The sequence below is a fragment of the Rhamphochromis longiceps genome, linkage group LG6, assembly GCF_057381845.1.
Source record: "Rhamphochromis longiceps isolate RC_006_pf linkage group LG6, R_longiceps_female_GT1.1, whole genome shotgun sequence".
Taxonomy (NCBI): Eukaryota; Metazoa; Chordata; class Actinopteri; order Cichliformes; family Cichlidae; genus Rhamphochromis; species Rhamphochromis longiceps.
The window spans coordinates 36568409-36581909 of NC_140562.1; the positions used below are offsets into that span (position 1 = coordinate 36568409).

Below are 13501 nucleotides of genomic sequence, written 5' to 3' on the forward strand. Positions count from 1 at the left end.
CCCCGGCCTCTCGGCCTGGGGCTCGGTCACTCAGGCACAGCTGGGGGCCGGCGGAGCTCACGGGCGCGTCACTGCAACTCCCCCTGGCTTCTGCTCCGCGGCTGCTGGGCGAGCCCTCATCTGGGACTCTCCTCAGCTCTTACTGGAACAGTGGCGCGGCTGCCCCTCTGTTGGTCTTCCATGGTCTCTTGTGTTCTGGGGGCCTCTGGATGTCTGGAGTTTTGATCTCCTCCATACCCGCTTCACACCCTGGAGGACGGGGCTGTGGCCCCCCCACACTCCCTAGCAGATCATTACATGGAGAAACCTTTGGAATGCAAGCATGCTGATCCACACAGGTATGCACACATGGGTATTCACAGACGCGGACTAAAGCTTTCTTGGCTGCTGCCTCAAAGCACACTGTGCGCTGTCTATCTTGCGTGCTGCACAATATCGTTTATTATTTAGTAAATATTGATATCTATGACTAGCTAGTTTATTGTGATGGTGCTTTTTTTTCTCCATACAGGTGACCCAGGAGTTCTTTTTTTTTTCTCTCTCTCTCTTCCCCCCCCTTCTCACCGTCTCTTCTCCCCTTTGGTTTTCTTTCTTTCTCTCCCCCTCTTTCTCTCATTCATTCCCCCTGTCCTATTTATTAAAAAAAAAAAAAAAAAAAAAAAGACAAAGGATGAACTGAAGCTCTGCCATCACGTAATGTCGCATACTGCTGTTTCTGATGTCATTTAAAAAAAAAAAAAAAAAAAAAAAAAAAAAAAAAAGAGAATCTGCTTCTAGTTCATAAAACGGGAATGTGGAAGTTCGGATCCATCAAAGCTTTTAAAAATGTGCATGTGCATAAATTGTGGGGTTTATTTGTGGGAGATGAGAGAAAACACACACAAAAACACCAGAAAAAAAACTACTATTAAAAGCAGTTTCTTTTTATGCATCCATCACATGACATGTCTACATGTCATGTGATGGACATATCTGACGATATATCTGAAGATAGACCTATCTTCAGATATGTCGTGTGTGGGATTTAATAATGTTCTTTCCTTGATTGCTCAAGGGAAGATCTGCTTTAGCGACCTATGTCTGTCACGGATGATTTTATATGCAAACCTACACGATTAGTATAGATAAACTGTTGCCTATGCAAATATTTACCATGTCAGTGTCTCATATTTACCGATCAGGTTCTCAGTCCTTGCACGTCAACTGTCCTGAATTTCTTTAAAGACTCACTTTGAAAGAGATAAATGCGCGTGCACCAGCTATCACGTCACGCAAGGACAGCTTATATTTCACGAAACATTTTTACCCAACTTTCTTTTTATAGATCTCCGGCAAAGATAAGGCTAAAGGACGGATAAGGCAGATTTCCTTTCTCAGGTCACAGTTTATTCGTGTTTCAACTCCACCTACTTGGAAAAGATTCTGTCTCTCTGGGGAGGCTGTGAAAGACAAAAATGCCCTCAGAAGAACTCTTTCAGTACTTGTTGAGCATGTTTCAAACGCCTGCTCTCACTGATTAAACAAGGTTTCCTTTCAAGCTATATATATATATATATATATATATATATATATATATATATATATATATATATATATATATATATATATATATATATATATATATATATATATAATTTTTATTTTATTTTATTTTATTTTATTTTTTTGCTTGGAGAGCGCGGCGTCAGGTGTGCGCTAAGGGGGATAGTCCGTGTGCCGTTGACACCTCCTCACTCTCACCGGGTGGGACAGGAGGACACACGCCCGGCTGTCGAAGAGAATTAAGTTTTGCGTGCCAGGAGCAGCTTTCTAATCTCTGATCTCTTGGATTATTCCTTTCACGGACGGGACTTAGTCCTTGTCCGTGGTTTTTTGTTTTGTTTTGTTTTTTGTTGGGGGGGGGTTTTTAACCACAATTTTACGCGCACTCTGCACAATTTTGTGCGCTCATATTTGCAGCTCTGGATATTTCACGATGGATTAAGCACTCATTACTTTTAGCCTACATTTTAATTTGTTTCATCAGAACAATTGTGGATTAGTTAAAGGCTCACAGGATGCCAAGCGATGCTGATCTTTTGGTCACTGAAGCGCATAACCACTTTGGATTAAAAGCCAGTGCGTTTCCACAGCTCTTAGGCAAAGCACCTGCTTATTCTCCCGAGACCTTCTAACCTGTTTCCCTCCTTTACTGACGCACTGGGATGGAAATCGAGCTGAGACCAAGGCTGTGTTTTTTGGTCAAAGGAGAGCGTGGCTATGGATTTCATCTGCATGGCGAGCGGAATAGAGGAGGACAATTTATCCGCAAAGTCGAGCCCGGCTCCTCGGCTGACCTGGCCGGGCTGCGACCAGGTGACCGGTTGGTGGAGGTGAACGGAGAGAATGTAGAGAATGAAACTCATCATCAAGTGAGTTTTGGTTCGGTAATTTATATTTATTTTCATGTGTTTGCTTGGTTGAAATGATCCAGGAATGCCCATGAACCCTTACATATGCAACGAGTACCTGTTAGACCACTTTCTCTTGCCTGAGGAGTAGGAGAGAGTGGGGTTGTAAAATGGGTCAGTGTGAGCCTTTTGTGATGGGAATGACTTTTTGCCTTTGTGCAATGTAATGTAAATGTAATGAGCTGATCAGTTCATTGTAAACAGCTTAGACTGAATGACACATCTAACCATTTTAATATATATGAAACTCCTTGCTGTTACTCCTTTCTCCTCTCTGAAGGTAGTGAACAGGATCCGTGAGGTGCCCCACCGCACCAGACTGTTGGTGGTGGATAGAGAAACAGAAGACTACCTCCGCAGCCATGGCCTGGCCTGCACAGAGGACCTGGCCATTGAGATGGGAACCCTCTCCCCACGTCCCTCTCCTGGGCAGACACCCTGCATCTCTCCCAGAGCTAATTCACCCATGACGCCCAGCTACACTCCTGTGTTTCATTATCCAGCTGCAGAGTCACCCACTCGCATGATCACACAAGGCAAGGTCAAGAGCTCCTCCGTGACTTCAAGTATCGTGACAGACCCGGAGGTAAGAGTGAGCATCAAGACACTTTTTATGAGCACCAGAGGAACAGTTGAGTCTTCAAAATAATTCTATGTGATTACTGTGAACCAATGTGTTAATGTGCTAAGAGTGTGTAAGACCTGATGTTTCTCATGCACTAATCTGTACTTGGCTGGCAAGCTGCCTGGATTCAGTCTCAGACAAGTACTTTTAGAAAGCCTGTTGACTTGTCTTAACAGGTGAGACTGAAAAAATCCAACAATAACAAATCACAAGGCTGACCTCCTGAAACTCGCTTAAATGGGGTTAAAACATTAAGATGAAGGTACATGAATTTCTTCATAAAATATAAAATTGTATGTGGGAGTTTAAATAATTATTATTAATTATGAGGTAGGTGTCTTGGACTGACATTTACAGTGGCACAGTGGTTAGCACTGTCGCCACACAGCAAGAAGGTGCTGGGTTCAAATCCATCAAAAGTGTTCCTGTGGGTTATATCCCTCCCAAAGACATGCAGTTGGTTAGGTTAACTGGTAATTCTAAATTGTCCATAAGGTTGGATGTGAGAGCAAATGGTTGTCTGTCTTACCCCTGTGACAGACTGGTGATCTGTCCAGAGTGTACCCTGCTTCTTACCTTTTGGCAGTTGGGATAAGCTCCACCCCCCCCCCCCCCCTCCAGAACCCTTAACTGGATAAGCGTAAAAGGATGGGGGGACTATTTGGGAGGTTAAATCACTTTCTGTTTCATTGAGCTAGCTGTCTTGGACAGAGATGATATCCACAAGAAGTGAAAATGCTCCACCCCATGGTTTCGGTTCATTGCTTGTTTTTTTTCTATGCAGGGGATCAATGTAAAAAATAGGGAGACCGCATGCCTGAAAACTTGATCATAATTATATATTTTTGTAATGAAAAACTATTATTTTGAAGCATTTTATGCATGCTTTGCCTGGCAGTAATAGGGCCACATGGGTAGCGTGGTAAGGGAATATACTATGATGCAACATAGAGGCTGTTTGCATTGAAATTTCAGTCTGTGTTACAGAAGTCTTACACCCACACAGGTTTGCAGAAACACACTTGTTACTTTCCTCTCTAGTCAAAATGCATTGTCAAATATTACTGCTCTATATTTAGCATTTCCTGTGATTCAGGAATCTGCTTAAATATGATGAAAGGTCATTGTTACATCAGTTTTAAGCCACTGTTGTCTCAGACAGGTGCGAACATTTAGAATACAGAATTTAGCTGTAATTAAAGAGTGCTGTCTCTTTGAGCATCATCATCTCTCATTGATGTAATCTGGTTCTTCCCACCTGACTGAACACCAGTGACAAATACAGTGCACAATACAATAGTTATTGTTTAGACAGACTTTTATTTTGAGAATATAGTGTGAAGTTGTAGTTGAAATAGTCTTAAAACTTTGTTCTGTTTTATATACAGAGAATAATGAGGTGAAGTACAGCAGGACTACAGGCTACATTAAAACAGTCGAAAAATGTGAGCCTTCTAGCAAAGTTCTTATTTTGCTTCAGTGAGAGTCTGCACTGCATCTGCCTGCAAAAAATTCTTGTTGTAAATTCTTTGTTAACAAAATAAACACAAAATCATTTAACCCTCTTGAGGCGGGCGTTGCCAATTTGCAACAGTTAAAAACTAACAACCTGATTACCCCACATACATATTTTATGATTTTTTTTTACTCAGGAGTACCACTGCAGGACTTGGTTGTGCATTAGCAACAAAAAGTTTAATTTGAGCCTGAGAGGGTTAAAGTCCTAAATTTCAGTGTGTGTGATGGAGCAAAAACAAAATTTCCAAAAGTGCCCACCAGACCTCAATGTGACGTTGTAATGTCAGTCTTGCTGCAGAAATAAACAGCAACTGGCTGTCAGAGATTTAGCTGTTTGGGATATAAACAAAGAGGACCAGGATCTTTAAGGCCAGTGGCTCACGTCAGACTGCCATCTGTTTAGCTCAAGGCAGAGCAAATAGCGGCTGTTGCTTTGATGGCCATTACAGCAGCTTATTTTCAGGAAAAGGTTTGCATAAAGAATAAAATGAAATATAAGAAATCTCTCTACATCAATGTTACACCACAGCCAACAGCTGCTCAAACTAAAAGTTAACTAAGCTTTACATTATGTTGTGCAGGTGTTACTGTGGCCACCCCCTCTGCAGGGAACAATGTGAGTCTCTAACATATCATTTGCAAGGGCCTTTTCTTTTAGATTTCTGATGTTTTAAAGTTGCTTTGTAGGCACATAATTAGTGTGAAAATATAATACAAGACAAAATAAAATATGACGCAGTGCAGGAAGTGGACCAAAATCCAGGATTCATAGGTAAACCAGGTAAACATAAAAATGAACTTTTTACTAGGAAGCCAAACTCCACAAGGTGCAAAAATATAGAAATCCAGTCCACTTAATTCTAAAACATAAACTGAGAGCCATGAGGGACTTTAAATAGAGGCATTCACAAAAGACAAAAGGAGCCCGCAAATATATATACACAGAAGGGTAATTACTGAAGAGTACAGACAACTGAGAAACACATGAGAAACAAAATATTCACAGCATAAAACCATATGAGATTAATGCTAACATAAGTAAGGGGAACCCAGACTCTAAAGTAAAGACTCTAAACAACAAAGCACAACTACTAAAACTAAAGATACAAGATAGTTACAAATTAATTCAAAGTCTAAAAACTCAAAAACTGAAAAGCACAATAGAGTTGTAGCTGAAAGGGGCTACATAAATCTTTTTAAAGACCAGAACAAACTGGGACAAATTATTGCTACTGTCCATGGGAGTGGACCTCCTGTGGAGACCTAAAATAAGTGAGCAACCCCACAGCAACACAGCTGCAAAAATCAATACAGCTTCATACAGTCTTTGTTGTCAAGTCTTCCAGTCGAACAAAATCTCTAAAAGTTGTGTTATAAAGACATCACACACACACACACACACACAAAAGCAATGTCATTATCAGAACTTTATCCCAACTGTTCCCAAGGCTTGTTTGCTACCTCAGCTCGTAAATGTTTTGAAATAATGAAGCAACCGTGAAATCTAAATTTTACAGGAGAATGTCAGGGATGATTTAAAAAGTACTTATTACCCAAGTGGTACCACGGCACAGATTTATCTGGGCACTAGCTTGTAACCACCAGACGCTTAGTTTGTGTCTCCCACTGGTCTCAGAGGCAATGCCACGGGAAAAATAAACCTGGATTGACCATGTTACAGTCCCGACCTTAACCAAACACACTGTGTGACAGGATCAGAACAAGCGTATTCAATCCTGGCATCCTAGAAATATTGATGAAGTTTTGTTGGGAGGAATGCTCCAGAATTCTTACTTGTTGCTGTAAAAGTCTCATGAGTAGCTACAGGAAACATATGATGGAGGATGCTGCTAAAGGATTTTCTATATTATAGTTACATCTGGGATTTTTTTGGACCTGAACTTTTTTTTGCAGCTGCCTGTATCATTTACACAGAAGGATAATTCTGTGTATATGATACATATACTTTTTTGCAGATGTGCACAAGAGACAAAATTTTTATGCCCTTGACGAGCACATCACATACACAGACACAGTGGCTCTAATTTCTCCACTTCTGTGTCATTTGTCTTGTGACTGACATTCACGTCATGGTACGTGTAAATACAGACACATTTTCATTGCTCCGTGGTGTTATTATGGAAGCAGATGCCCATATACAACAGTCTAATATAACTACAGTGTTGGCTGGTATTACAGTTGCACATTGATCTGGCTTAGTCACAGAAATGCTACCTGCATACAGACACACTTCGCTTCCACTTGCTGTGTTCAATTACTCAGACTCAGACTAAAAACAATATATCATTTGTTATTGCTTAGATGTTATAGGATAGATATAGAAAAAAGCATCTGTTAGTGTGCAGATTTCTGCGTTTACCATTCAGTTAATTGTTTTTATTGTCAGATAATTATTAAAATGTGGTTTTCAAGAGCCCAAAAAGGACTTTTTGTCTGACAATTAGAGCAAAAATACAAAGATATTTTAAACCTGAAGCAAGACTCTAAAACAGTGTTTTCCATTGCAGGCAATTAATTCTGTGTGTTGACCTGCCTATTTGATTATCATTAATATAATATGCAAATATTTTATCTACAGAGGAAAAGTTTTAGATCCTCAAATGGATCAGTTGAGATATTTCCAGATAAGCATGTCCTGCAGTTTTGATGTGTCAGCTATTTTGGGTCAACATGACAAATACAGCTAATCCGTCTATAATATAACAGAGATCTTTAAAAACAGTTGCTGTGTTGTTCCTTAGCTAAAGCTGACAGTCAGGGATGAACCTTTCCGCACTGTAGTTATTCATATATGTTTGCTACTCCTGGAGTTGTGAGTGCTTTGCATTCAGTTTTTGTTTGAGCAGAGAGCACAGCGATCTGTCACAACGCCCTCAGGCCAGCTTACCCATGAAGGTGTAGTCAGAACTGCGTCACTCAACAGTCAATATTAAATGCTACCCTCAGGACAAGGACTAATACAAGTCACTGGTGCAAAACACACAGAGACACACACACACAAAGCCAGCATGTACCTAGTACTATAAGCCAAAGTCAAGGTCTGAGCAGCAGCTGAGTCATACGCTGTGCCAATTCTTGTCACAGGAGATTAGGCCCTTCAATGGGCTTAATGTGTTTTCGCCAGATCCACTTAGACTACTAATTCAACCTGGCAACCACTACCTTCTGATCAACTTTTAGTGCACCCGCAATATTGTGTAAGGTAAACCTCCACCTTATTCTTTTATCCAACCGAAAGGTGGAGGCAACTGTAGCTGATCCCTGGTGTGATAGCCAATCCATCAAAGAGCTAACCCAGAGAAACAGACAGCCTAACACTCTCACCTCCACACCTGTGGAAGTTTGCACACGAAATGTAAAACTGCATATAGCAAAATATCTTAAGTGTGCAAAAAAACGTCTGTTCTGTTCATTTTGACTCGTAATGTACGTGTGAAACTTATTAGAACTGAATTATGTCAAAAAATAATTTGATATGATCATATTGTCATTACACCATTGTACTGAAAGCTGATACACCACAATGAATGAATGCCCAGAACAATCTGTTGCAATCCAATACAAGAGCCTTGTTATAAATGATATCTTGGGGCAGCTGTACTGTGACGTTTTTGCTTGTTTCTTGTTAGAAAAAAGACATTTTGACATCAAACTAGATTAGGATTGGATAAAAACAAAATATCAACCTAACCAACAATTTCTACATATTGCACATTTAAAGGATCGCCTCTGTGTCAAGAACTCGGAGCTGCTGCTTACTGTATAACAGCGTGAAACGTTACATATTTGATAAATATGTAAAGAATAGTGAGTTCTTCACACAGTTAATTCTTACAGGACACTAGTATGTTCTTTTGAATTAAATACTAAACCCACCTCCCATTTTATCAGACAACCAGTTTCAATGTTGTGGCTAATTGCTGTAAACTGAGAGTCACCAGTTTATAAGGTGGAGTAAGTTCAGATAAAGGATCTTTACGAACCTTATATTGTATTAAGTGTTTATCACATAATTTGCTATAAAATATAATGTGTTTATAGTATACTTCATATCACAGCAAGCTACGCTGACATAGTCGACGTTTTCTTTTCCAGGCATTGAATCTCACATGATTATAAACTCCTTAAGTCTATTACATCGAATCTGCGTTCATGTATTTAATCAAAGGTTCATCATCAATGTCTCTGTTAAACATGGACAAAGTCTGAAACAGTGTTATCAGCATATGTAAAAGTAACCCATATGAGCCAACGTCTCAGGTTGTCTGACCGACAAGAGTAGGCTGTTTTTTTCCCACTCTTGGCTCTGTATGATGTCATAAAGAGGAGAAAGAGGAGGTATCCCAAATACGGCTCCTGAGTAGTTTTTGCTTCATGGTAGAGCTTATTTCTGCTCTTTTTTTCTTTTAACAAGTAAAAATAATAACAACCAGGCAACAATTGCCACAAAATCAAACGGCATCCATGCGGTATTTAGTTGACACTAAATACCGCATGGTTTCTATTGACAGCTATTTTGTAAAATCCAAATCCTTTGTAAAGTTTATAAAGAGTCCTCAGACCTTTTCAAAATGTTTGCTTGCCCTTCAGTATTGGTGTTATTCTCTCTAATGGAAATTTTTAGGTTGTACATTATTCATCTTATAACATTATTAAATGTTAAGCCTTATCAGTATATCAAACATTATTGAGTTAAATGTTAAGGATTATACTGCATTAATACATACACACACAAACTCAGGGGAAATAGATTTAATTTGGTTGACCTCACCTCTCATTAGTTTCAACTGGCCAGTGTTGTGGTAATGTGTATCTTCTCCATCGCTATCGAAAACATTTAAACATTACTTTTTGTTAAAAGTAAAAGTAATCTTTGCTTTTCTTTTTCATTCTTTTATAGCTGCAGGTAGAGCCTTCGCCAGAGCCAGCCGTTCAGCTCCTTCCCCGTTTGTGTCAGATGGTAAAGGGACAGCAAGGCTATGGCTTTAATCTTCACAGCGATAAGAAAAAGCGTGGACAGTTTGTACGTGCCGTGGATCCCGACTCACCTGCTGAGAGTTCAGGCATGCGTCCTGGAGACAGAATATTGCAGGTAAACTAAAATCATTTAGTCGTTTTTTTTTTAAATACCTGGTGATTATTGGAAGTCTTCATTTATTTGTCGTTAATTTTGGGATAAAAACATCAGCTCCTGTCGGTCTGTGTGGGAAAGCGATGTTTTTTACTGGCAAAAAGAAAGTGAAGTCTTATGGGATACTCACGGACAGAGATTTTTATTCTGTGTTGGGTAAAGGAAGTGTGAGGAGGCAGGAAGGGAATTCATGCAAATCATTCTGGATTTGATCTTTTCATACCTTTTGATTGTTACGTAGTTTTAAAGCCACTCTCTATTCTTTGTCCTGTGTCGTGCCTTTAGGCTCTTTAATTGTGCTGTTTTTGTCTCCAATGCTGTTCTGTTTTTGTTTTCTGTCTCAGGTGAATGGAGTGACCACAGAGGGCCTGAGGCACTCAGAAGTCGTAGGCCTCATCAGAGCAGCAGGGGATGAAGTACGCCTCCTAGTGGTGGACCAGGAGACAGATGAGCTCTTTAACAGACTGGGAATCATACCTACTATCACCCACATTAAAGGTTAAATAGTGCCTGTGCTATTAGACACAGTTATTTTTGTTCTTGAGAGGAGATGCTTATTATTGTTTCGGTTTTCACAGAAGTGTGTGTGGATGACCCAGCCCCTGAGAGTGAGCCACCTACGCCCTCTCCAACCACTGAATTCTCTGCCACAGAGGCACCGATAATAAACGTCACCATGACAAACTCCCTGATTACAAAACTGTCTCCCAAGTCCCGTACCAATGGCAGCTCAGCGTCCCAGTCCTCCAGAAGTTCCACCACCCAGTCAGAGATCAGCAGCTCAGACATGAGCTTTCAGGTGAGAGAGGAATTATTTATGAGACCCATCTTAGGGCTTAAAAAGAAGGTGACTGGACTTCTTTGAACAGAGGGCGTGGCTTACAATACCAACTCTCAGGGACTTATAATGCACTCTTGAGATCCCTTTCCAGGAGCCTCAATCCCTACTCACACCTGATGAGAATCCACACCGTGCATCTGGTGACCTAATAGGCCTCACCTTGGGACTCTCAGCCTTTTGATTTTTAGGCACAGTCACCTTCTTTTCAAGCTCCTAAGACTACCGTGACCTGTATGAGTCAGAACCTACACAGAAATGATGTGCGAGATCAACAATACGATCTGAAAATGATAGTGTAATTAAAGAAAGTGTGTTTGTGTGTACTGTAGATCCCTGATGAGGATGACAGTCATATTCCAGACCCTTTTATGGACAGCGGTCTGCGTCTTAGCCCAACAGCTGCCGAGGCTAAGCAAAAGGTCCTGGGCAGCCGCAACAGGAAAAGAGCACCCCCTATGGACTGGAGCAAGAAACAAGAGATCTTCAGCAACTTCTGACCCCATTAAGGGGTAAAATAAGAGACTGAAACAAAGTGGGGATTGATATCATGATTGCTGCAAGAGCATAGCTTCACTTTGCAAAGGCATGTAGAAGGAAAGAGGTGCAAGAAGATAAACTGTATAAGGAAAGGAACATTTGTGGTAATATTCTTAAATTTTATTCTGTGTATAAAATCATTTTAAGATATTGCATAATATTGTCTATATGTCTACTTTCCAGTGTCTTTAAGGACCAAGACATGCCCTGTGGATGTGTCAGGAATCTGGCTGTATTAAACAATGACATTTGATGATTGGCAGATCATTTACTGTTTTTATGGTGCCCAGACCACAGAGGGTGTATCAAATCATAGCAATTTCACAGCCATGAGCACAGTGCTCTCATGTCTCTATGATATTATCTGTACCTGCTGTATTTGCTGTAGATAAATGTTTTTTTTTCCTCTGTATATATCTATGTCTATATCTATGTGTGTATAGATAGATATAGATATATAGATATATATAGATATAGATAAAGCTTTTTTATTATTATTATTTTCAATTATAAATGAAGCCATCAGACTGGCATCCTGGAGTAGGTAGTCACCATATGTGTTCAATATCTCAGCTTAGGTACCATGTGACTTTTAAATGTGAATTCAGGGCAATGTTATATATGATGTTTAATCACTTCAGCACTTTTCTTAAATGGTCCACAGTGATTTCTACACCAGAAAATATTTAAAAGTTAGACTAAGTAGCCTCTGATTACTTGTTTTAGCTTTGTAAATTATTTTCTTGTCAATGTGCCCATTTATTTCTCGCTGTGTGAAATAAACTTTCATAATATGAGCAAAATGCGACAGTAGTGTTGTAATATCCAGGTCTGACAAGCATTTATGCGCAAGGCCAATCCTAACCTTCATCCAGCTGCTCCTGTTTGGGGTCACCTCAGCAGATCATTCATTTCCAACACTTCCTGTTGTCATATTCCTCTGTCGCACACGTCGCCATCTCCACAAGCCTCGTGTTACGTTTCGGTGTTGTCAGTGTGTTGTTTTTGGCGTGACTGTTATGTGTTTCCTGTTTTACTTTGAAAGTCTGTGTTATCTTAGTGTTTTCAGTTTACGTTTCCCTGTCTCGTCAGTTCTAATTTGCCCCAGCTGTGTTTCCCTCCTGTTGTCCATTTTCCTGATTGCTCCCTCTATGTATTTAAACCCTGTGTTTCAGTGTGTCATGGTCGCGATCTCCCCCGTGTTGTAAATAGTTTGGTGTTTTGTTGTAAATAAATAGTTTGTTGTAAATAGTCTGTTGTAAATAGTTGTGAATGGGTTTGTTAATACTTTCGTCATGGGATATTTTCGTTAAAAAAAAAAAAAAAAAAAAAACAAAAAAAAAAACAACACACAAAAACCCCCCACTAAAGCTTACCACCAAAATCCCAAAACGAAAGTATCGACAAATCTATTTACAGCTATTTACAACAAACTATTTATTTACAACAAAACACCAAACTATTTACAACACGGGGGAGATCGCGACCATGACACACTGAAACACAGGGTTTAAATACATAGAGGGAGCAATCAGGAAAATGGACAACAGGAGGGAAACACAGCTGGGGCAAATTAGAACTGACGAGACAGGGAAACGTAAACTGAAAACACTAAGATAACACAGACTTTCAAAGTAAAACAGGAAACACATAACAGTCACGCCAAAAACAACACACTGACAACACCGAAACGTAACACCTCGTATTTGCCCTTTTCCTTTTGTCTGGCAGCTACAACTATCATTGCTGTGGAGGAATGTTGACAATGATCCAAAACACACCAGTAAGTCAAACTCTGCACGACTCTGAAAAAAAATGAAGGTTTTGGAGTGACATAGTCAAAGTGTGGGCTTAAATCCAACTGAGGCGCTTTGGCGTGACCTTAAACGGGCCATTTATGCTCACAAACCCTCCACTGTGGTTGAATTTCAACAAATCTGCAAAGAAGAACCTAAATTCTTCCACATCGATGTCTAATATTAAAATTTGTTTGATGATCTGAAAGATTTAGGTTGCTCAACTGGCAGTTTCTCATGAACGCTATGACCCGTTCAGCTGTTCAACCACCATCCCTTTGCATCTTTTTCCATTAATCCCACCAAAAGTTGTTAGTTAGCAGAACTGCTGGTAAGAGAAACTTTAAAAATTAAGTGCTTTAGCTTAGTGAAAGAAACAACTACATGATTTCAGTATGAAGGTGTGTACATGTGCAATTCTAAAGGTCAACAATCTTTTGGATTTTATTTTAAAAAATAAATCCAAAAGGTCTTGTTAGATATTATTTAGTGCAGAAAACAACCAAAACATTCTGTTCAGGTGAAATTATATTTGTAGGTTTGCTCTTCAAGCATTGTAGCAAAAACCAGACCAGAGTGAAC

General features: G+C 39.8%; 1 protein-coding gene across 1 annotated transcript; it reads left to right on the forward strand.

The window, feature by feature from the left end:
* Nucleotides 1–1757: 1757 nt before the first annotated feature.
* nherf2 (NHERF family PDZ scaffold protein 2) lies at nucleotides 1758–12094 on the forward strand. Its single transcript, XM_085408702.1, has 6 exons — nucleotides 1758–2411; nucleotides 2731–3036; nucleotides 9515–9706; nucleotides 10090–10243; nucleotides 10324–10544; nucleotides 10916–12094. Exons 1-6 carry the CDS (start codon nucleotides 2205–2207, stop codon nucleotides 11081–11083), a joined length of 1248 nt encoding a protein of 415 aa, XP_085264828.1. The 5' UTR covers nucleotides 1758–2204; the 3' UTR covers nucleotides 11084–12094.
* Nucleotides 12095–13501: the final 1407 nt, after the last annotated feature.